At 33.6% G+C, this 27,054-nt stretch overlaps 1 protein-coding gene across 1 annotated transcript in view; it reads left to right on the forward strand.

The window, feature by feature from the left end:
- The window catches only part of LOC113555713 (homeobox protein six1-like), a 47,658-nt gene extending 21,957 nt beyond the window's left edge, over window positions 1–25,701 (forward strand). Inside the window, exons 2-3 of the mRNA XM_026960229.1 lie at window positions 16,280–16,463; window positions 21,238–25,701. Coding sequence (XP_026816030.1) covers window positions 16,280–16,463; window positions 21,238–21,588 — 535 coding nt within the window. The 3' untranslated portion in view covers window positions 21,589–25,701. The remainder of the gene's footprint in view (window positions 1–16,279; window positions 16,464–21,237) is intronic.
- The last annotated feature ends 1,353 nt before the right edge of the window (window positions 25,702–27,054 follow it).

The raw sequence follows: 27,054 nt of genomic DNA on the forward strand, positions 1-27,054 counted from the left end.
TAACAAATTCACGTAAGATTGCATTATTAGTGATATAATTTTATTAGACGCATTTATATAATTAATATCTTATTACGATAATATGCGTCTCAAGCACTATTTTTATTTAGTATATGTATACCTCCTATATTCAATATTATAATATCTACACCATACGAAATAGCTGAGTTTATTTTTAATATAATTACAAAAATCTGTGTATATATTTATTTGAATTTGGCACTGATAACACCGCAATGGCAAGTTAATTAATAATTGGTGGTTATATATTGTAATCGGTTTAGTATATGTACCGATGTTTTTACCGAGTAATGTATAAATAAATAGACCATCGATTGCCAAATAAAGAAGAAAAAAACGGATGAGGTCGTCACTAAACCTAATATGTATCATGTATGTATACATTTATTTTTATTCCTCGATTGTGCTCGGTCGGTTATTCTCACATATAGATGTATAAAAGACACGATGAATATACATTTATATATCTCATTGTACCTGAGAAGCGATTCGAAAAGGTTAGCGTACAGATGATGAAATATTTTAAATGTTATTATTTTTTTTTAATGTTTTATTTTACTGTTGTCTTATACTTACTAAGCATAGGCATTATAGATACAAAGTTTTTATTCAATATAATTAATATAAAAATTAACTTTTTAATACACGACTCTCGGGATCGCCAAATAACCTCTATTCGATATCAAAAATATTAATTAAATAAAAAAACCACTAAAGACTTTAACAATACGAATTAACGCCATTTGCTCATTCGACTTTTTTAAAACAGCATAACTATTACATGAGAAATACAACATAATTAAACAAATACAATATACAAGAGTACATTTGAGAGAGATATATTTTCGACAAAAGAAAGATTAATACAATATTGCCTCTTATTAGTAATTGTTATTGTGGCTCTATAGACATCGTTCTTATAATCGCGTCATATTTTTGTGAAATCGTTCCGACTTACCAGTAAATTAAGGGTCTCTGTAGTCTGATGTTATCCGGGACATGAATGCTAACGGGGTGCATCGATGTGTTCTTTATTAATCTGTCTCTGAGTAAGCTGACGACAAAATATGATTTAAAATATGACTTACAACGGTACTCGAGTAAGTATATTGTGGGAAGTTTTCGTTTTGGCTGGACATTCCTAAAATAACACTACGCATACTGTATATAGTATAAATGAACAAAAAATTGTACGTTATAATACAGGAAGTCGTCGTAAATATTAAAATATATTATATACGATATCATAAATCTGTATATGCTTCAACCATATTAATATAGGTGTTTGACCCGCCAAGTTGACATAAAACATATGGTGCTTAAACATCGTCTGCAGAAACGGGCAACGTAAAAATATAATATTTTATAGTGGAAAATAATATAATAACATATTATAAAATAAATTGTAACACAAATACACGCAGCCACCTATCGACAATTTCGGGTTTTTGTTTTGCTCTGAGATACACGCGGAATAGCAAAATATGGTTACACAATGTATTAAATATTTAATAATATTAATACATAATACAAATAATAATGCACGATATTAATAATTGTCGGTCGTTGGATAATAACGAATCTCATAAATGGATCGTGCCCGCTGCAGTGTACAATAATGTGATTTCGGTTTCTGCACTAGCAGTGCGTATATAATATTAAATGCTTATATGCTGTAAGGCGATGAAAAATAAAAATCTATGCGATTTGCGGTACATCCGAAAGTATGCAAACGCGGAAGAGAGCAAATCGTCTGATGGGTGGGCGCCATTATAGTACATTTTCTGTAGTACGTGCATTATATTATAGTTATTAAGATCACAGTCTGATGGGGTTCGCGTGTAAAATAAGAACGTACAACTTGCCTCGTAATACAATACAATTCATAAATAATAATAAAAATGTATTTAGCATGAATGTCTATATAACTTTATAAACAATATACGTTATATAGCTGGTAGTATACTGGCAATGTATTTTTTCAAAAATAACGCATTTCTCACTTAAAAACAGTTTTAGTACCTAGTTTAATAAAATAAAAAAATTGCCTAATATTGTGTTTAAAATATTAAAATGATATTTTTCGATTTCATTTTCATTTTCGCTTATTATCAATACTATTTTTTTTTCCAATTTCGATTTTAAATAATAAATGTATTTTATAATTTTATGATTCAATATAGATGCACAATATAAATTTAATTTTTTCCAAATTCTAATTAGATTTTAAACATAATTTTTCGATTCAAAATATTGTTTTTAAATTTTTACGATTTTAATTTTGATTTCTATGCTAATTATGAGCACCATTCGCATAGGTTCATCGTCACGTGCATTTATGATAAGGTCCTATAAAAACTAATTTACCAACCAATGATGAATAATAATGTATATTATTGATCCGCTGACTAATATTAAATTTTAAATTGGTTTACGAGTGTCGAGTACAACACAATAATTATAAGACGATTTAGATTTTGATATTATTTTTGATGTCGAAGAGAATTTTTAATGATTTTTATCAATATTATACGTATAAATTTCAAGTCCTGCTATTTATACAATATGACGGCTGCAGTGCTACATCCATAGCAAAATGTATTTTAAGGAACGCAATGCATGCATACCAATATATCACATAACATTATATATATTATGTATATACATAGGTATATATATTAAACAATATTTACGACGGTTTAGTATTCCTCTGCTCGTCATTTTGAGCCATTTCGACTGCCGTTCGTATTGCAGTTCGTAGTATCCAAATGTATACATAATCATAGGATTTACGCACCGTACATATATATTTTATCACGTGACATTCTAGATACGATTTACGCACTATATACCTACTTGAAAGTAAAATATATCGGTTGGTTTTTGAATATTGTCATCATCAGTGCTACATGTTATTGAAATAATAGTACAGCCAATATAGAACTCATCTCGTAGTGTACATGATGTGTAACACGTGATGCAATATTATATTTATACGTGTTTATTGTTTTTAGTGTACTTATATAATATAACGGTAAACGAAAACCTCACGGAATAAAATGAAGAGTACATAATATCGGTATATGCGGTTGACAGCAGGAGGGTGGCGGTAAAAGGGTAAACGATGAGCAAAAAAAAAACCGATTAACGGTCGGAAGGGAAGGACGATGACGCGACGACGGTGATGATAATAATAATAATATTAATGTTTATGATGACGAGTACTGATGCTGCTGCTGCTGCTGCCGCTGCTGCTGCCGCTGTTGGGTATTCTACGCGCGCGCCGTCGACGAACCTCGAGGAGTGGAACGACGGAAGAGAGTGACGGAGAAACAGAGATACAGAGAGGATGAGAAAAAGTGAGAGAAAGTGAGTGAATGAGAGGGAGAGCACCTTTATATATACATATTATGTGTATATATATATATTTGTTTGCACGGGCGGCAACGGTAACTCGACACTGCGGCTACTACGCACTGTGGTCGGCGGCGGCGGCTTTTAACGGGAGCCCAACCCTCTCGTCGCGCTCCGTCCACCCCTCGTCCACGCGGTCCGCTATCGACCACCCCGCGCGTACGATATCGCTGGCTGGCTGGCTGGCCGGCCGGGACCGAGTGTGTGCGTGCGTGACGCGGCGCGGTCAACAAACAATCAGCCACCACGTCGTCGTCGTCGTTCCATTTAAAACCGCCTGCACGTACGACCACGTTCATTATATGCGCTACGTGTGCGCCATTTACGCCCCTTCACTACGCCACCCCTATAGTGCCGCCAGAGACGCGCGAGTGACTGCGCAATACAAGCCTTTTCGACTTTCGCCTATACATATATATATATATAGGAGTTCGCGCCCACTGCAGTGCAAAGTGTCCGGAAGTGCCGTTTTCGCGACCGACCTTTTATTTTCGTCCCGCGATTTCTTTTAAGATTATTCGATTCGAACTGATTGTAGACCGTTGTGTAATTACACTCAGGTTTGGATTTGATGGATTCAGATAAATCTTGCGTTGTTGGAAGACGAGAGTTGCGACTCAGACGATTATCATAGTATGGGCACTATGACGTATAATACGTTATCGCCATTTGTCATCTAAAACATTCCGATTAGACACGTTGCACGCTGTTGACGTTCGTTTTCTATTTAAGCCACCATTTTTACAGCCGACGTGTTATATACCTGCATATCTATAGTGTTACTGCGCATGCGTCACAATACCGATTTAATAATAATTAGGTATAATATATGATTATTATTATAAAATACGTATAACACGTTTTAAAAAGGATCGATTTTATTTATCACGGCGTATATATATAATAATGTATTATTAAACCTACTTCGTATAACCTACTCATATAATATATTGTTATGATGAGTACTTGCAGTACTCACATAATTCGATACAACATATAATAGCTTATGATTTCAAAATGTCGGGGTACATCGAATAAAGAGAAAAACCCCTACAACGGTGTTCCGCTTGACACACACACCCACTCACCCGCCCGCCATCGTGATGTGTATAATATATTATGTGCATCGTGTTATTATATTATGTATCGCGTGTAATCGTGTCTTATCCATTAGACGTATATACCTGCGGGTAAACATATAATATATGTGCTTATGAGAATAACATCATTTAGTCGTGATAAATAACGGTCCGTCGATAATTATTGCGTCGTCAAGTTATTGACTTGTGATGTGATTCCATACATAATAATGATTATAATTGCATTACGCCAGGAAGGAAGTGAAAATCAATGAAAAAACACATTATAATAATACTATTAGGTATATGTAGCATATATAGGTGTTACCCATATTATCCGCATGATATTGTGCCCGGACTATAGTTTAGTTCGCTCTATACCTACATGGTTATTATTATTATAAGTTTTTAACCATATAATACACTTTTTTTTATCATATTATGCACTGATAGGAAAATAAATTATTTCTATACATCTTATAATATTGAGTAGCGGTTAGGTAAAACCAACCAGCAATATTCCTAGCAGTGTTCCAGTGTGTAATCGTAAATCATCTTAAACATTATATTTTACACGGTATAACATATTATATTATTATATCTGTTTTAGTATATTTTTCGTCTGATCTGTGGTCAAAATATTTTTTAACACGTTGAATATTACGGTGTCGGTTATATATGTAGAAAATCAATGTTTTTTTTAATCGGTAGTTATTTATTTTTAGTAAAACCTAGTTTTTTTTTTTTTTTATCTGTTATTGCATAAACTTACAATAATAATTGATTGCAGTATATTATATAAAATATATAGTCATCGTTATTTCTGTATTTGGTTTAGGAGAAAAAAAAGACCGCCCATAGCTCGCGCGAAAATGCGAAAAGCGGGTTTTCACTGCGAAATTAACGGATTGCCGAAATGGGTGGCAACCAGCTGCACCCTCCCACTTTGTGTATGTCTATTCGTATACATGTATGTTATGAATCTCTACGGACAAATCACGTTTTCGCGATAAAACGTCGTACTTTCATACACCCCCAAACAATATTTAAATACATTTAAATAGTTCGAAACGTTTATATTCATATGTAGACGTGTACATATATACTATTATTTATATATATATATAGTGATACTTACTTATGTTATAATATAGTAGTTGTCGTTGATCGAGTTATTGATGTAATGATTGACGATTTAATATGGCAAATTAAAAAAAATATCATTCTTCCGGCGTATGTACACAAATTATGTGTTAAGTCCATTCTATGAACATTGCACGTAAAGAATTCGTATGCAAAACTTATATTAGGTATCGTTCAACCGTTGTCTCTAGGACTGTAGCCATGTAGTGCGTATGTTACTGTGAATGTCCACAATTGGTGAGTGCTGACAATCGTCTAGTGAATGTCAACATACACCTACTAAATTTGTGAATGATGAAAAATTAAAATAATATAGACATGTACTAGTGGATATTTACGTTTAAATTAGGATTTTGGTTAATGTTAACATACACAACACGGTTTTGGTTAATGTTGATATAGGTTACGCATTCGCACATAATATTATAGTATAGATATAGACAATAATATAAAATAGAAATTATATGTTTGATTATAAATATTAATAATTACTTTTATTAATTATGATTATTATTATTGAACAATACTATACATGTATTAATAATTTAAATTATGATTATTATGTCATACTAAATTATTATTTTAAAACAACGGCGAAAATTGTTCTACTTATTGCCACATGATGACAAACTGTCATGACATTTTGAACTGCATAAAATGTCAACATTTCTACAATCACACTTTTTTTTGCAATTACATCGTGTAGGTACTAGAATTTTAGATAAGATCAGATTAAATAATACACGTACATACGATATAATATTATGTAACACAACACTATCATCCGTCGTTTTTAATAAGCACTAATAATATATATTTTTACAATATTTTGTATATGATGTGTTTGAAAATAAACCGTTTGTGAGAAATATGATAAAATATGTCCAAATGTTGTAGTTCGGAGTTTATTTTTATTTCCATACTAAATGTATGTTTTAACAATTATTGTTAAACCGTCTGATGGTTTGTCAGCTCCGAGTGAAAGTTACACTAAAAAACCAAAGAGGTAGTTTTTCCACATACACAACTTCTTATATTGGTACTATATTTATTATAGTACAATAGATACACCGTCAATAATCGCATATTATAAAAATGACGAAGGAAAATTCAAAACTCACAAAATCAAGCGACGGCGATCGATTCCAGACACGTCACCATTTCTGCACGCGCTCATTATTATAGGCACATTTATTGAACGTACGCGCGAGTGTTGTAATACTAATAAAACTCTCGGTTTCGTCACGAGGTTTTTATTTAAGACGATCAGTCAAGAGCCTCCGTCAAGGCGTTGTTCTGTGTCCTATTCTCTAGTATTATATTCATTTATATATATTGTGTCGCGTTGTCATCTGATATCCTCATATTTAGACGATGTCGACGACGACGATAACGCGGACGATTCAAGATAGCTATACAGTACCGAACGCACTCCACAAGTCTAATACTTGAAATCTCTCGAGCGCATACCACGCGTGGTCGCTAATTTTCTCGACTTTGCTCGTGATCAATATATTTCTTTTGGACCAGCGTAGGCGTACATACGCCGTGTGCCGCCGCGGGTATTGCGGCGGATTGGGTATCATCGAATATCGAAATTGATCTTTCGGTCGTCTTCGTTTCGCATGTATCACGCGTGTGGTATAATACCCCTATGAAGTAGAACGCCATCTGCGCCATATCAATGTTATCGTCCGACGTCCGACGTCGAGCGCCATCGTTGCGGGCGCGATGCTAATGGCTTTCGCACGTCGAACAAATCGAGTGACCCGCACCGTGGTCATCGTGTGGTAACTCGTTTGTGGTATGTCGCGGTATAACATCATGTACAATAATTAATCGCGTATAACAGGCATTCGTCACACGCCTATAACGCGCGTCTCGGCGTAAAACAAAATACCCACGGCCGCTGTCCGCCGCGCTAACCTAACCCAACAACAACATAATCCGAGATAATGTGTCGTGCGACGAGTGCGCGAGTGTGTGAAGAAAAACACCATTATTATTAAATATAATATGCCCACTACGCTGCGGCATGGGCACCGCGTTGCGTTCGGATTAAAGCCGACGACGACCGCTGCTTGTGCGCGCGTCCGATGGATTTTAAACGCGTACAACAATAATAATAATAATAATAATATGTGCGCGCCGGACGGACTTTGCGTCCCCGCGTCGCGTCGTATATAAGCCGATTTATTTGCGCAGATTATTCGCGCGGCGCGTGTGCGTGTGCGCGCGGCTACGTGCGCGCGTAATAAATCGGCACACGGCCACCGCCCCGACGAAGACAACATCGGACGCGAAAATTATCGCCAGATAAAAACGAGTTCTCGGTCGGTCGGCAGCGCGCGATCCTTTCGTTTTATTTATTGTATATTATATTTTATTTTCCTCTTTTTCCGTTTCGTCGTCGTTGTCGTCGTTTGTTTTATTTGTTCCACTCCGCGCGCGCCGTCGTCCGTTCTTGTATACGATCATCGTCTCTTCCAGTCCCTATCTTGACGCGCGCGTACACATAATATAATTCTATACAATATTATTATTGTACAATAATAATAATAATAATAATGATATTGTCGTATACATACAGGGTGATTCGCCAACCATATAATGTTCACTCCCGTTTTTTCTTTAGTAATGCAATTGTGATTGTTTTTTCTTGTACTTTTCAAGAGTGGTCTTGTGGCCATATAGACTTTTATCTTCGAATCGAAACCCATTTTTTAGGGTAAAGTTTTAGGGCAAATCGTTTTTTGGGAAACGACGAGGTACCTTGTTCAAAATTCAATCGAATAGTTATTGAAACGTTTTAATGTTTATTTTACGGATAATAGTCGTAAAAACGGCATTATTAAAATATAAAATAGGTAGTTATAATATTAAATATTAATATTGATTTATTTTCTATAATATTCTTGAATCGTGTTGATAGATTACCATTAAAATTATCAAAATACCATAGCCACTCGTGTTATCTTTCGAACCCATTATCGTAAACACACTGTCCTTAGTACACAAAGTTAAAAATTAATGTTTTCAGAAAATTATTCACTAAATAATTTACAATATAAAAAGGTAGTTGTTATTTGAAAAACAGAAATCTCAAGCATTTGACAATATCGTCTTTAAGTTTATTTAAAAATTGAAAAAAATTATAAACTTTATTATTGGAGAAAAATGGGGATGAGCTTGCTTGGTGAGTCGCTCTGTATATTATATGCTACACGTGTGTTCCGTATGCGTGTCGTGGTCGTCTGCTGACTTAAATTTATACGTACTACCTTAGTACACGAGTAAATATAGTGTGTGGTACACATATATACCTTATAAAGGTATTTAGCAATTATATATTATGTATATCGTATATGAGTTTGACTTGCGCCAGTGTATATAATATTTATCAGCATAAAAATAAATAAATTACGATTAATAAAAAAAATAAAAAGGGAACAAAACCAAACCGTTTTGTATGTATTATATAATGTACACGTATATGATATATATAGGCACCTTCATAATAAATTATGTACATAATGTACACATACTTAACGTGAAAATGTATATATGTTCGGCAAATACAATTAATTATCGATTTCGACCGTTTTTCATACTATTATAATAATATATTATGTATGGCTATAGTACTCAAGTGCGTCCGCAGAAATTGTTTGAGGGAGCAAACAGTTTTTCATTTTCGTAATATAATTTGTATTTTTTAAATATTATGATTTTTTAATTTTACAATAATAATAATTCTACTTGATATGTTTTATTTGTGTACTTGAATGGTTTATTACTCAACTAAAATATACACTGCCCAAGAAACGCAATCATTTAATTCTAGCTATCTGTATCTAATCATTCCTGATTGTAACTTATTCATTGCCAAAAAAAAAATCGTTCATAAACTGAATATCAATTTGTATATTATTAATATGATATTTATAATAATGTATATTAGAGAAATTACAACAAATTTAGGCCTTAGAACTGTATGCGTAAATATTATAACGTTTTACAGATTTGATCGTAAGGGTTGACGGTTCTTTTGGGGGTGGAAGCGGGGTACATTGATAACGTTTTATTATACCACCGAATACCCCTCCTAGCAACTACACCTATATACAAGTCGTAATGTAATGCAACGTCGTGTATTCATGTCGTCAAGTTTTCGGGTGTACGCTACGATGATGATATTTTATAATAAATTGCGACCCGCTTTCGATCACGAATTCTATAGCTGGCACTGTGTCACGTACAATACGAGCGAGAGTTTTAGATTATAATTTCAAGAATGTTTCAAGATTCGAACAATATTTAATTAAATAATGTAGGTACCTAGTACCTACCTATCGATATGGATAGTATAGGCTTGCGACGTGCAATGCGCAAGAATACTCTGAATACAATACAATAGATGTTGCTTTTATATCATTCGTTATTCACATCGGTAGTATGCGTCGCGTAATATATAATATAACACATACATTCTTATATTATTGAGTGGTGGATGATGACGATGACGAGGGCTGATCCCCCTTCGATGTCTTTTCACCATTTTTACCTTACAGTTTCACCTATACAGTTGAAACGGTATCCACGACAACGATTGTCACGGCCATTGGACACACACAAGTACAGTTTTCCACGCGGATCACTCCGAGCACTATAATATTCAATACATTATAATATTATATTCAGTAAAATACATAGAAACTCGTGTCTTTGTCGCAAATCATCATGTATAATACTCGACTTTCCCCAAAATATATTTTATCGTCGAAACTTAACATATTATTAATATATATAACCTATTATCTTTTCCGCTTTTCGATGTAAACAGATTATTAGGTATATTACACGCAAATGGATTTAAAGGCTGTTTACACCTATGATTTTAACCTTACCTAACCTAACCTAACCTACGATTTTATTACATAGAATGCGATTATAAAATTAATTTATCCGTCCACCGATATTATTAAATGGTACCCACAACGAATCAATATTAAGCACTACGCGTATAGTTACAGTAGCACTGTAACGTATCTCTGTTTTTGTGGTTCTACAAGAGGATTTTTAATTTAAAAAACTATATATTTAACTAATCAAATAGTATATAATATGCATATTATTTAATTTGAATATTTTGTTCTAAAAATAAAAATTAAAGTTATATATTCAGTAAAATGATATACATATATTATATACAAATGATTATTGCTTTCTAAACTATAGCTTTTTTAATTGAATAATATATTATAGGACATGCGTGCACAATATTGTATAATAATATAATTCTGTTGGACGTGACTCTGCAACGTATACATAATTATATAAACGGCGTTAACCTATACAACTACTGTCAAATGTCTACTAATTCTAAACCGGAAGACTGCGCGTATTAGGTAACACAAAGAGGTAAATAGGTGTAGGTGGTTACCACGGGATGCTTATAATAATATAGTTATTACAACGGAGTATCAGTTATGTCAAGAATATTGTTTTGGCGTCATTTCCGCAGTGACTACATCATATACCTAATTATCTGTATAATATAAGAAAAAGGATTTTATAGGCGTCAGCAGTTGTACGACAACTTTTAACATTTTACTTGATATCACTGATAAAAAAAAAAAAAAAAAAAACGATGTGTCCACTGGTATTACCGTGGTAGATATCCAGTGTCACCTCCCCTACGGAGACCTTTTGAAAATCAGTCATTTCCAAACAGGTAACGTCTTTTTGGGGAAAGAGAACATTTTCACTATGCTATATAAGTAAGCCATAAAATACAAAACAGTCTAAGTAACGGGTATTTTAAAAATGTGTATACGTTTTCCCCGACGATTGGCATAATGAGACAAAAAAAAGTCATACGCTGAAATTGTCACATTGCTGATTGAGCCCCCCCCCCCCCCAATAGCGTACAAAATTTCAGCGACGGGTAGAGTGTTCCCTACTTAAAGGATTCACGTATATATTAAAAAAAAATATAATGTAAACATTTCGGTCGATAACTAACAGTACCTACAAAGCTGGCTGCTTGAGAGGAGACGAAATTGCGATGTAGTTTGCAGAGGTGAGCTTTAATATGATTTGTCTACGTAGATCGTGCGCTTATACTCGTATCCCGCGAACTCGCGACTAAGTACATATATAATGGTTTACCCTAATTTATAGCTTACGATGTTGCGAGCGCGCAAAGCGTGATAAACATATTATGATAATGCACCATCGCGATGAGTGTATGTATAATGACACTGCGCAATAATATTATTATAATATAAACGCGAACGACATTTTCGCGAAACCGAGTCTCTCTCTCTCTCTCTCTGGCGCGCGCACGAGTGTTACAAATCCTGCGCCGCACGTCGCATCATATCGTCATTATTATCATATACTATATAGGTAGGTGGTATATATATATATATAGGAACTCGGGCGTAAGTGCAGCGACGGGAATAGGGCGATGTCCTCCCGCGGGTACTCGCGCAAAGTCCCGTACATTATATTATTATTGTCGCCGTCGTTGTTGGCGGCGGCGACGACGACGAGTGAGTGTGCGGCGGCGGAGGTCGTATATTTACCAGAGCGCGACCGGGAGCTGCAGAGTGAGAATATATAGCACGCGGAGAAACGCGACACCGGACGACGAAAAACTATACGAGCAAGACGGGCACGGCAACAACTACTAATACGCCGCTGTCGCGCGTTACACTGTGCGCTGAGCAGTGCGTATTGTATTTATTATTATTATTATTATCATATCCAGTGCGTGTCTGTGGTGGCGGCGGCGGCGGCGGCGGATAGGGCGGGGAAGAAGTGACGGGCTAATGACGCTGGGGAAGCGTTTCCAATCGAATTAACGTCGAGTCCGCCGACCGCATATTCACAGTCCACCCCTCCCCCCCCCCATAGGATTTAAAACCGCGACGACTCCACCATGCCCACCCATTTCGCACACCCTTCCATGTATTATTATTATATCGTCATCATAACGCCCCTGCGGTGTACGCGACCTTAATAATAATAATATTACTGTGCGATTTACTTAACACCAACCGACATTGTATAAATACGTATACATAATATATCATTGTAGAAAGCGCGTCGAATGATTATCGTTGTTGTTTCGATGTGTGAGCATATTATATACACGAACGCCGCAGCGTATTGCTATATACATTGAAACCTCTCCTAACGGACAACCCCCTCCCCAAGCGGTGAAGAAAATTTCACCGACCTAGTGGTATTCCTGCGGCATTTAGACATAATAAACTGCACTCGAATTAAACTTAACGGTCGGGCGCTATTACTATATAATATGAAACGCGCGCGTAGAAAAATCATCGCGAGTTCAAGTCATCCACGCGTACGACGTAAAAGTACCGCCTTTATAATGATATTATTAGGCGCGCGCGCAGATCCAATAGCATATAATATGCGCGAACCGAGAGAACAACCATGATTATGTATCAGTGGTACGTGTTTCAAACGCTTGTCCTGAACAGTTTAGTAAATGCCACCTATCACATCTGTACACTAAACCATCGATATAATATTTTGATATTAAATATTATTTTCACAGACAATTATCGATAACCGACTCATTGACGTGGATAATATTCCCACTTTTAGTGTGAAAATTTGGTGATCCTTACTAGCGTGAAACGGTTTTTACTATGTTGTATGATACAACTTGTATTATGTTAGTAAGACGAAGAAAACGCATTAGAGTAAAGCGTCCTCTTAAAGGGAAGAAATTAGATTATGTCAAACCCGAGTATAGAAGGCAATAAGTTACCTATAGTACAGACGAGACGTGTGGTTTATCACTATCGTAGCGGTTATTAATTACGTACACATTATTATTATCGTTGTACATTTTATTAAAATTTAATGTTTTTCGATTGCCGCTGATATATTTCGTCTGGAAAGAATTGAAAACCGTCGATCTTCGGCGATAATCGCTTTAAAAATATATTTATGTTTTGACGACTCTCGACCGTCAGAGATTAACGTAATATGGTCGTCAGTGATGTAATATAATTACATTACATTTTATTATTATTATTATTATTATTATGCAACGTGACACAACCACGGTGATGCAGTTACCACGATAATCGCGCTGTCGCCTCATCGCGAATTACAATAACGCACCAAACGTGTAACACACCAATATTGTACATATTGCACACAACGCCATTTAGAATTATGACACAATGGTCACTATATGGTCGAGTGGAATTCGAGGGCAAGGGCGAATCGTTTATTAATAATATTATATAGTGTTGCCAAATGCGTCTTGAGATGGTATAAAATGCACTATATACAGTGAACTACAGGCTGTAGTTCATCGCACTCGTCTCGTCCGCGAAACATAATATATTACAATTCATAACAATTACTTATAATAATATATAAACGTGATTTTCGTTAGACTTTTCTGTTTTATGCGAACCACTGGAACAAATGGAAAGTGCGTACATAAAATCTGCGTTGACACACATGGGCGAACTTTTTTTAAATTCTCAATATGCGCAAAGTAGTTTTTATGCAAGATCGAACTGCCTGGATTTCTAAAATTAAACCTTTTTTTCATCACACGCAAACACATTACTAATGAGGTTTTTTCATCAATCCGAGAATATTATTTTCGGATTATGCAGTCCGACTTCAAGTACAATTTCGCCCTTTATCGTGTACCTTAATTCAAATGTACGAAACTTCTAAAAAAAAATGTCTTCGGAAAACCATCGAATGTTTTCTCATTTGAGTATAAAATATACCTTTAAAGTTTAAATTATATCCAAATAATAAAATACAGTGATATGAAACAATATTGCTTATTGCGGTCAGTTGTGGCTATCGAATCTTCCGTGTTGCGTACATAGTGATGCATTATTTGTAAACATTTCGAGAGTATATTGTATACCTAAACTATGTATAGTGATATACCTACGGATGATTTTGACGTGTTAACGCAATCAGCTCTGCAGTGTTTTACGTCGGATATCGGTAGAAACGAAAAATAAACATTATCTCAAGCCTATACCTAATAGAATAATGTTTAGCAAAAAACAGTATGCGTAGTCGACAATAACAATAATAAATATTAAAGTGCTGTACGCTGAACACTGTTATTGTATATACAACATACATTGACGTTTTACTAGTAATTATTAGCAGCTGCACGATTCCGATCTGTAATACCATTTATAATATAACTGGACCGTTCGACCGGGCTAAAAATATATAAAGACGAATGTTTACCTCTAAACGATTTTTTTAGTTCTACTACGTCGCGCAGACCATACGATTTGATTTTCATTATTTTTTTCATAGACATATTATGCATCACAGACGGTTTAACGACGGATCGTACAAATCACTAAAAATACGGGAAAAAAAAAACAAACAAACATAGTAATGTCTTAGTAAGTACCTATATACTAGCCTGCTGATCGCGCACATAAACGCGCGTAATGCGTACGTGCGTTGTTCGTCATTGCCGCCCATACAAGACTTAATAACCGCACGAAAATTAACAATGAATGGCCCAGCATAATATGTCCGCGCTGCTCAGTTTTGAATCCACGAAAAATAAACTGGTTTTTCATTATTTTTTTTCGATTTTGTCCACACACACTTATACGACCGACAATATTATTATATTGATAATGAATATACATACACACCCGCGTGTACGATGCACACGTTATAATGACCGGTTATTGCGTGCACGTGCAAAATAATATGCCCGACACCTGTGCGTGTACACAGTTGTGTGCAGACAATACCGTTTTTTACTCGCTCCGAGTCGGTGTGTATTATTTAACATAATATTATACAGGTATATATGTATATCGGTCGATATCCGCGACTACAAAATTTCGCGAGTATTTTTTCGAATTCGTTACATAATAGGTAATATATAATATAGACCACGCATGACCATCCTCAGATTCACTATCGAATAAATGTTGAATTGTGTTACGTAATATCAATAGGAAGGTATTTTGGTCGATTACCCTTGGCGGTTTTTTTTTTTTTTTATATAGCACCCAGAAAATTGTCCTAATTACAAAACGTGCACTTTTTGATATAATATATACTCGTATTACCTAGTTCTGTTATATTAATAGTTCGGTTTCATTTTTCAGTTTTTCCGGCGTATTTAATTATAGTTTTTTTCACTTTAAAACTAACAAACTTGTAAATAGCTACTACACACATGTAATATTATATGAAAACAAATAATTGTTTATGACTATATAATTAAATGAATTGTAAATTATGATGTGAGCGGCAATTAAAAATACAATTATGTGCAATTAATTTTGAAAAAACACAAACCCTTATGAACGAGTGTTTTGATAAATGTACATACATATATTATTAAAAAATATAACTGTTAAGCTTAATAGTTTTATGTGTATTTCAATGTTAAAAATTCTACTCCCTCCCTGCCGGTCAATAAATAGGTATCCAGAAAAGGCTGCAACATGACTTAACGTTTATATTATAATTACTGTTTATCACACAGTTACATATTTATCGCATTGCAACGTCTAATCAACATCATATTAATATTTTGTTTTTTTCTCTTTTCGCAGCATGTCCGGCAGCCGGAGTCCAACGGGAATGGGTGACGGATGCGATAAGATGGTCGGTGGCCCGCCGTCCAACTTAGACTCCAGTTCGTCCGAATCTATCGACGGCGACAACATGAAGTCGCACATACATATGCTGCACAAACCCAGCGCGATATCGTTCGGGCACTCGATGATCACAAGCCAGGTAAAATCAGACAACATAATTATAACAGTATAATATATAATATGATAGAAATTGTGTTGTATAATAATTAATATAATACACTTCGTCGACGTGCTCCGAATAACATAATAATATCGTGGTAGATAGTTGATAAGAAAAAAAAATACCCCGGAAATAAATGCCAATGACTGCAGACAATAGAACTTGTTATAATATTTTACTACATTTATAATAATTTACAAATTTAATTTTTAGCGTGTTATACTATGGTAAAAAATAGTCTCCATTATTTATGATGAATTAAATAACATTAAATATGATAATTTAAATAAATATTTAAAAAGTAAAAATTAAAAACACATTTTTAGTAGTACCGATGTCGAATAATATTATATTACCAAGTTTAAATTTCAAACCCGACATAACAACATACATAGCTATATATGGGTACTAATTTTTAAATACTAAAATACCCGTTTTAGTGAATATACATTTTATTACCTAATTATTGATAAAAATTGTGACATATGGAATAGTTTGAGTTAATCTAAAACAGTTCAATTAATTTTGTATTTTATATTGCTGGGTAACTATATCAGTTATAAATTTATTTTATCCATAGACTATAGTTGCTTATTGGAAAGATTACAAAAACAAAATTAAAACTAAAGTTTCCTAAAAAAATGTATTTAATAAAAATCTTAATTTATTAAGTAATTCATAAAATTGTCTAAAACTACAACTAAACTACAACTAAAATCAATTATTAAAAGAATTCTAGGTAAATTTTTCTGTTAGTTTTTTTCCTTGAAATTTTTTCCCGCGATTCACTATAACTATATTATACTACAGTGCACAATTACTTTTCATAAATTGTTCAAATGTTTAAATATATTTTTATTATCTACGAAATCTTGTATCGCCGCCGTGACGGTCTCGATAAAAAATAAAACACTCATCCACGCGTTTAATGTTTATATGGTATATTATTATTTCGCGGTATAAACTTCGTTATGTTTATGATCGCTATGTAAATATTGAAAATGACACAACAGCCGTGCCGTGTCGGATTGGCGTAAAAATAAAATATGATTAAAACAATAATGCAATGACGGTGCCGATGGTAAAATAAAAAGAAAAAAATCGTGACCGGAAACCGATGTGTTGGACGCTGCACAGCTGTTTCCTTTTTGGCAAATACTGATCAGTTTGAACGATTGCCAATTATTATACACAAATCGGTCGCGTGTGGCCTACAATACAGCACTCGCGCGTGCAATACGATAATAATGACGACGACGATGATGATAATTATTATAACGTTAATAAATACATAACAACATTATATTTTATTCGACGGCGAACAATCAAAACCCGGCGCAGCGTATGATTCTATAATAATATTATAAAATTATTATAATTGGGCACGTGTATATGTTACCGGAGCGACCGACGCGAATCGTATAATATAATTTCACGATCGCAATCTATTTGTGCGCACTTAAACCGTACAACTGTAACCTGCTATAATAAGAACCAAATGGGAAAACAAATTTCCGAAGAAAATTGTGCTCCCGTTTAGTTCTGATATTATATGCACGCGAAGTACGAATACGAACGTTTTACGGTTGTTATTTCACATATATAATTATTTTTATGACTCATAAAGATAGAATTTTACTATAAAAGCAAACAAAAATACCCGTTCGATCAAATGGAACTTAACTCCGCAGCTCTACACACTATTATAAAATAAATGACCCACGCGCGCGTTGACTGACATAATATCATCGAACTAAAATCGTCAGTACTTCTTCATAATTACCACCAAATTTTTTTTCAAATTTTCAACTTAACCGGATAATTAATAAATATCTAATTAATTCAATAACTATGAACTAATTTAATTGTCTGTTGAAATAACTTTTAATTTTGTATTTAAAAATAATTCATATAAAATTAAAAATACTCTTCAAATTTTTAATTTTAATTGTATTGTACATCAATTATTTCTGTGCACTCGTACATGATTTTATTTTAAATTAATTGCTCAGTGCACTTATGTCTCGCTTGTTGTGTTTAGGTAAGTACTTGCAACTTGCGTATAATTTATACAGAAAATCATATATTTTACACTTGTCGATCGCGCAGTTCTATATATAAAAATAATTAAACATTTAAATGAATCCCTGCTGGAAAGTATGCGCGTATAAAATCAAGCCAAAAGTTTAGTACATTTATCTGTCGTCTAGCGTAATCATTATTAAAGGTCAATTCGATTTCGAAAGAGTTTTGCTATAAATGTGCTAAAGGGTATATAAATGTATACAATATTATTATAATGGGTAAGTAACATCGTTGTACGAAACATATCTTTGGCTTTCATTCAGTATTAATCCCCATTTGATTGCAATCAAACAACTCACTTGTTAAATTTTTTTCCTGAATAGATACCACATTACAAGACTGTAGTAGTGTCTGCCAATTTATTTTGGTCTTGGTTGAAATACTTTTCAATAAATAGTAAATATTATACAATATATTTGAACTATAAATATAATAAAATATATAATATATTATATTATTCAAACGGTTTCCGATATATTTTTTCATAAATTACTACTTGAAATAATAAAATAAATCACTCCAATAATACTTCTAAAATTATATTTTTAACAGATTTTTTTTTGAATAATCATTTTATAGTCAAATGTTGATTTTCTCAATGCATATTTTCAACATGAATATTCGAGCATCATAATAATAGTTATCAAATCAAAAAAATTTAATACTTAGTTTATTATAGTAGGTACATACTTAATAGCTGATAACTAATCAATAACTTAAAACAAATATATAATAGTTAAGTATCTATACAAATGTTAATGTTTGATCACAATAATAGTCTTATTCGTATATATTGTAATATCTGTTGATTATAATTATTAGTTATTAAAAATATAACAATAATTCAATTAATTAATAACTTACGAGAATTAAGGGTATTTTTTTATGTTTTTAAATCGTTAAATAGTTTTTTAATCGCATTTTTGTTACTATTAATGATAATTCGATAAAATTATTTTCTTTAAAATAAGGTAAATTAAAATAAATATAACAAAAATCATTACGTTGAAAAATATAGAAAATGCTTTATTGTTACGTATTTATTCCAAATAATAATATTACTCTTATATTGAATAGCATTTAAAACAAATATCTATTAAATATAGACATTTATAAATTTAAAAAATATATATCCTTTAAAAAATTTAAATCGGACCTTATGTAATAAAGCAGTAATCCCTTGGATTGATATAACAAAATTAGGTATATAAAGTCCTCCACTGGGAGATGTCTTCGTTCTGTGAAACATATCTTTTTTCTCTCTCTCATCATATTCACTTATTAATTAAAATTTAAATAAAAAAAGGTGTTTAAAGGCATTTCTACGAATCATTTTCGAGGACAACACATGTTGCATACGGCCCAAAAAAAGTTTGCCAATGTCGCAGCCAACGGGTATGTTTAGTAGGCCCGGGGCTACCAATCTTTTGTTTAAAAATAACTTTTTCAAGCATTTATACATATTATATTATCAACTTTTGCACAACGCTCAACATAGGCGTATCAATATTGTTCGTGTTTACGGCATTTTGGCATACAAATATTTAATATTTATACAATACCGTGATATTATTATGATTATTATTATCGTTCTAATGCATAACGTTCATAGCGTGCGGAATCTCGCGAATTACCTTGACAGTTATTAACGTCTCAGTAGTTCGCCATTTTATTTTTTTTTATTTTTCTACCATTCAGTTGAGAACTCAAATCTGTTTAATAGGTCCTCATAACTAGGTCACAGATTTTTATGTAGGTAGGTAAACATAACATTTTATTAAATCCAGATTTCTTAATTCTGCAAAATAAAAAACAGCACGTTTTATAAGACCCTATAAATAAAATAAAACGTATACTTAGTCATTGTTACCTACTATTATCGAATGCTTTTAAGTAAATACATTTTCTTAAATATTTTACCAATAAGTACCTATATACGTGTAATCGTATATGCTTCGTGTTTTTATATTTGCCTGCGTTTTACAAACGTATTGACAATTTTATTCTAAGCATTGATATACTCGTGTGTTCAGTTCGTCGTTATACATTATAGAAAACGCCGTAATGAAAAAATTAAATTATTTTTTTTAATTTCTAACACATGGACCAAGAAATATTTTTTATTAAATACAAAAAGATCGGTAGGCAAAATTTAAAGTCTCACAGGTGGAATCTCCCGATACAAGTTAATCACATAGTCTTATAAATACAAATAAAAATAGAAACTATAGTCAATCCGATTCAAATATATATATAAAACGTAAAGATTTTATAGAATGAGCATCGCGTATAGCTATTAGTTAGTTTCGGATAACAACGAAAAGTGCGTCGAATTCCCTACAGCCCAAGTCTTAACTGAAAACAAATAATAAGTTATATTTTTTCAACATTTAACTGTCGATCAATCTGCAATATTTCATGAAACAAAACATTAGTAAAATATAATCAATTTGATTTTTGTTTTCATTACTTGTCATTTTTATCGTTATACCGAATGACGGTAACGAACTCCACTCCCCTCCGCATTTCACTAATCTCACAAATTTTCCGTTCGTCCCGCGGTTCGAATATAATATTATAAATATAACTAAATATCTTAATAATACGCCATACTATTATAATGTCATCATAATCTAACGTTGTCGACCGCAACTATTGCGTGTTTCAGGACCATTTGTCCAGCCACGAGATGATGTTCGGAGGCGGAGGCGACCTCAAGTCGTCGATGTCCGGCGTCGGGGGCGTCGGAGCGGGCGGCATGTCCATGATGGCCAACTCGGCGGCCGCGGCCGCGGCGTACCACCACCAGACACAGCTGATCGGCGGCGGCGTAGGAGGCGGCGGCGGCGGCGGCGGCGGCGGCATCGTCGGCGGATTCGGGTCGCCCATCGGAAGTCGCCCGCTGATCGGCACCGGCGTCGGCGGCGTCGGCAACGGCGACCACCACAGCCACTTGCAGCAGATCGTCGCCGGCCACCCCGCCGATCCTTCGCTACTGCACGACTACCATTCCTTATGACAGTGGGTGTCTGGCTACAACGGTGGCCAGCAATGATGTCGTATAAATATTATACGTTATATCATTGTACATACGCGACGGAGACGCATCACCCGCACCCGCACGCCGCTCCCACCCACACGGCACCCATCACACGCGCGTCGCTCTACAATACAATATATATATATGAACGCACACCACCCGGCGGTGCGTACACAACACACAGTTGGCCGCGCGAAACCCATCCGCGCGGGGCTAAGAGATCCAATCGGATTCGCACGGTGGCGAGCGAGTTCGCACTTTTCGTTTGCACATCATAATAATTAATTATTTATAATACAACACATACGACGACGACGACGACGACGACGAGAAAAAAGAAAATACCCGATGACTGCCCACGGTCGTGCTGCTGCGCGTGCGTTCGTGTGTCGTCGGCATCCAAAACGTCTTCGCGGCACAAAAGACGCACTTAAATAATATTTACGATAGACATTAGACATTATACACGTGTTATATATATATATATATATATATAAATATGTACAATATTAAAATAATATTATTTGTATGGCGCGAGTGCAGTAAATTATATAATATATAATACGACTACCGCACGACTGCGGTACAATATATATATATAAGGGTGTGTGTGTGTGTGTCTGAGGGGGGTGGTTTGGGTTATCGCCCCGCGACTGCAGTGCACAAAACTATGTTATAATCTTACGCAATAATAAAACGTTATAATAATCGATATAAAGCATTCGTGATGTGGTCCACCCCGAAAAACCGACTTTCTGCCGAAATTGTTTTTCAAATTTTATCGACTCTCGCCGAAAACAATAATACAATATTGATATATGCGATACGTTACCGTATTCACACCCGCCGCGAACATCAACCGCGCTAATCGTGTCAATTGATCGTTCTCCGCGTGGTAGTGAGTAGGTAACGGACGATGGTCCCTATACTCATTGAACTCGTAGATTTATTACAGTGAGTACACTACATCTTATGCCGGTTCGCACGAAAATCTAATAAACCAATCGTGGGCCATTAAATCGTGTTTGAGGGACTAATATATTAGTTCACCGGTGATTCAATAAATTGTTCAGTGATCGTTCACATTCAACCCAACCCATTAAGTCAGTCGGTTTTCCTCGCAACTCGGCGTTGTCAATAAAATGTGCACCTATATCGGTCTTCATTGTGTGTGTACAAATACTATCTGTCCGCTCCCGAAAGTCCGCTCTTGTCCCGCCGATCGGAGGTGTACCTACTGCGCCGAGCAAATATATTATTTATTCAATTAATACGCGACCCATTTACGCTTTGTTTTGTAAATATTATTATCAGCATGTATTTGCTATATGTTCTTAACTATCAAATTCAGGGCGAAATAGAAATACCCGACAGATGTCAGTATTAACTAACGATGCAATAATCTTTATTCTGATATATATTTTAAATTTAATTACCATGATTAATGCTAATCATATATATTTATATACAAAACCGTTTATATTAATATTAATAAAAAGTTGTTTCGCAGTTAATTAAAATTCAATTTGTCGGTCATTTCTGTTACGCCTTGTAGTACATAATACATACCTATATTATTCATATAGTCACTATTCGTTGTTAATATAGTAATTTAATTGTACGATTATAGTCCTCACATTATCTTGTTCGGCTTACAACATGTGTATAACCTATGTACGCATAAAAAGTAATTACATTTTTATGCCTATCGAAAAAACTTAGAGTCAATTTTCCAATACGTATTGTATATTTTCTAGTTTTATACATCATTTTTCGAAAGTTAGGTATGTAAACCTATATTCAAGCTTTATAGGTTATTATGTTCCGCAGATATTTTTGATCGTGTATTTCTAACAAACCCTATTATAATTCACGAATAGATTGCATCTTAGTGTTTATATCATACTATATTCCTCGGACATAAACTTCTAGTTATTTTCATCTAATATTTTAATTCTAATAAAATAAGAACAGATACTAAATTGTTAATTCTGAACGCAAATTTTTGTAACAAACCGTATTAATTAGATATTTTTTTTAATTATCATAATGTGCACATTAAACTTTAAAAAATATGATAAGGAATTAAAATTGTTCAAACGGTTTTCTATATTTTGAGGGGACGACAAGAGAAATACGGCTTTATACAGATCATTGTTTATGTACATATTGTGTATAATAATTATTTGTTTACCAAACCATTTTTTTTTTCGTTTTGAGTTTCCGAAACCAATTTTAGAGATCAAGACACCAAGAACAGAAAGTTATTAAATCAAACGGTATTTATTCGTCGCGTTTAAAAACAAAAAGCATACGCTGTGATGTAAACTATAATCCGCCACAGCAGTCGTTCATCGGGATTTGCCAAAAATTACCAAAGCAAATCGGGTGTATTAAAATAATAATACAAATAAAAAACCGTCTTTTCGACTTTTCGTGTACGGTGTCATCGACGTGACCGTTCCGTCTAGACTAGATCTAGCGCGGCAAACTGGTTATTCCGTACTGTAATTTTGTCAATGAGATTTAAAACTATTCGAAAATGGCATCAAAAAAACCAGTACCGGAACGTTACAAGCGAAAGATTTAATAACACATAAATAAATGGCATATTTTCACCGTCGTTTAGTATTGTTCTGCGCAACTGTCATAATTTGTGTTTCTGCGTTTCATTTTTTTTTCCGTCCATTCGGCGCAAAATCCTTGGTGACAATTAGCGCGCAGGATATTCGGTGTCATACATTACGGCAAACATGTTTACAGAAACACAACCTCCCAAGGACATCCACACGTTTTCTTTAACAATGTACTGAATAATATTAATACATATATTATCGGTGTGTAGTAGGTACACCGTATTAAAATTAATAATTTTTAATCACTTATCGACTTGTCACTCTCCTCGGTATACCTCCGTGATTATATTATTTTTTTATCTCAACTAAAACGAATTTATTTTATTAAATACGTTAGCACCTCTTTTTATTTCTGACGTCTTGAGCAAAATACAAGGGTTTTATTTTAATGTGCTTAGTGGTTCTAGCATTATAAAGAAAAATATAAGTAAAACCGACAACCTGTCAATTCGTCGAATTCCGTTATTAAATTATTTCAACTACTATAATACTATATTATTGTAACACTATTATAATCACTCAACGTTCAATTTTTTACGACTTGCGGACTGTGAACCTAAAACAGGAAACGGGGTTTTTCATCGCTGTAAACTAAAATAATCTAAAATTATTATTTGAAAAAATTACATTGTTATACAGTAGTCAAATTAACTAAAATAATTAACTATATTATACGACTGTGTGACGCACATAACATGCAATTAAGGGAGGCGTGGTTCTCTTTTTTCTCGTTGTTCGTTCGCCGTAAACGAAATAAATATTCTTAATAAACTATAATATTTATCACATACTCGTAATAGTTTCTGCGGTTGTATTTATTAAAGCTTTATTGTACGGATCAAAAGTCACGAGAGACGAATCGATAAATCCCGAGAAATATAAACTAAGTGACGCACAATAACCTTTTCAGATACTTACCGACAATTATTATTGTACTGCTCGTTTGGTCGTAAATTATAAAGTATCAATTTCAGTACAAATCTATTACTGCGATAAATTAATTTAAAGCTTATAAAGTCAATAATTAAATACAGCAATACAATAAATAATAATAATATTCAGTCAAACCTAACCATCTCCACGATGTCCCAAGCGAGAGTGCAACACAATGTAATTACGCCCTCGTTTGGTCACCACGCGTCCGGAAATTTTACATATTATTCACCGTGGTAGGTTTTGCGCCATATGCTCACGAATAAGGCTATAATGTATTATTCGATCTACCCGAAACGCAACTGTAGACTTAACACCAATATGACATATATATGTATAAACACAAATATGTGGCTAATACAAACTCGTGGTGTAGGTATACCTACAGCGACGATCAGCGCCGATCCGAGTGACGTAGGTATAATATTATAGATAATCCACGGCGTGACATTTGAAAACATATATTTACTACAGTTCTACAGTTCCTATATATATATATATATATACATATACATTATTATATTCACGCATTATGTTTTTTGTCTTATATATATATATATTTATATTATTATTTTAAAACAAAAAAAAAAACGTATTTTTACACTCAAATTGAATAATATAATATTATTATAATTTCAACGCACACGAAAATCTTTTGACGTTTTCTTCTACTCTTTGTATAATATATCGTAATTTGTGTTACACGTTTGTACAATAATTTAATAACTTTCTTTGTCAACATAAATTTCGGAAAATTATTATTACTATCATTATTTTATACGTTTGTAACGCGTATGTACTATTATTAAATATATATTATTTCTATACGTCTGTGATTCTATATATTTTTTTAAGTTATTAAAACGTTCGCTATCTGTATTATATTATTATTAGTTATTACTCAACTGTATATTATTATTATTATTATTATTATAAATATAAAAATTATAGTTGCTGATTACGTACCACATTTTAGATGATATAATTATATCTTTACATTATATTATTATTTTATCGTACATATACTTTGTAAATATTATTAGCTAAAACCAAAGTGTTATGTGGTAGAACATCACTGTTTTCTATATATTATTATTATTATTATTATTATTATTATTATTATTGTGACAGTAATCTCTTGATTGTAAATGTATAAAATGGTGTTTTAATATTTATTATGTTGATTTTAAAAATAAAAAAATAAATAAAAGAAACAAAAACATATTACGTTTGTACGGCTTTTCATTAATATCGTCATAATATTCTCTTCTGCGTGTAGCACAAGACATAATATATTAATCGTCCGATGGTAGTGTGTTTCATCTCTTGTACAGGTTCCTGCCACCGGCCGTGTACGTATAACTCGTACACAATCCACGGTGCAGACTTTCAGCCGTATAAATATTATGTAGAGTCGTTTAGGTGCACCTACTCGTGCAGTCACATGTTGCAGATTTGAAGCAAGAAACAGATGTCTAATCGTTGTGACGCGCGCGGTCCCGCAACGGCCGTCGAAAAGACAAAGTCCTAATAATATATAACTACATTATAATCGACGACACGAAACACGACCGATCCGTCAACCGAATATAATCATATATGTACTTACACACACTAATCCCCGTGATGTCCTCGTCTTGTATAGTGTTCGGTCTTTTGTTCTGTTGTGCGACCATAACGTCGCGCGACAAGTTGTGTCAAAAAAAAAAAAATAATAATAAAAGATATATATATATATATATATATATATTTAATAAAGTAAAAACAGACGAAGTCTAATAAGCGAAGACCATTCATTACGGTAGAGGTGAAAAAACTAGTTTTTTCCCCTCTAAATAGAAGCCTCTTAACTTGTTTTCGTCCGCTCCGATGTAGT

The sequence above is a fragment of the Rhopalosiphum maidis genome, chromosome 3 (assembly GCF_003676215.2).
Source record: "Rhopalosiphum maidis isolate BTI-1 chromosome 3, ASM367621v3, whole genome shotgun sequence".
In the NCBI taxonomy this organism is placed as follows: domain Eukaryota; kingdom Metazoa; phylum Arthropoda; class Insecta; order Hemiptera; family Aphididae; genus Rhopalosiphum; species Rhopalosiphum maidis.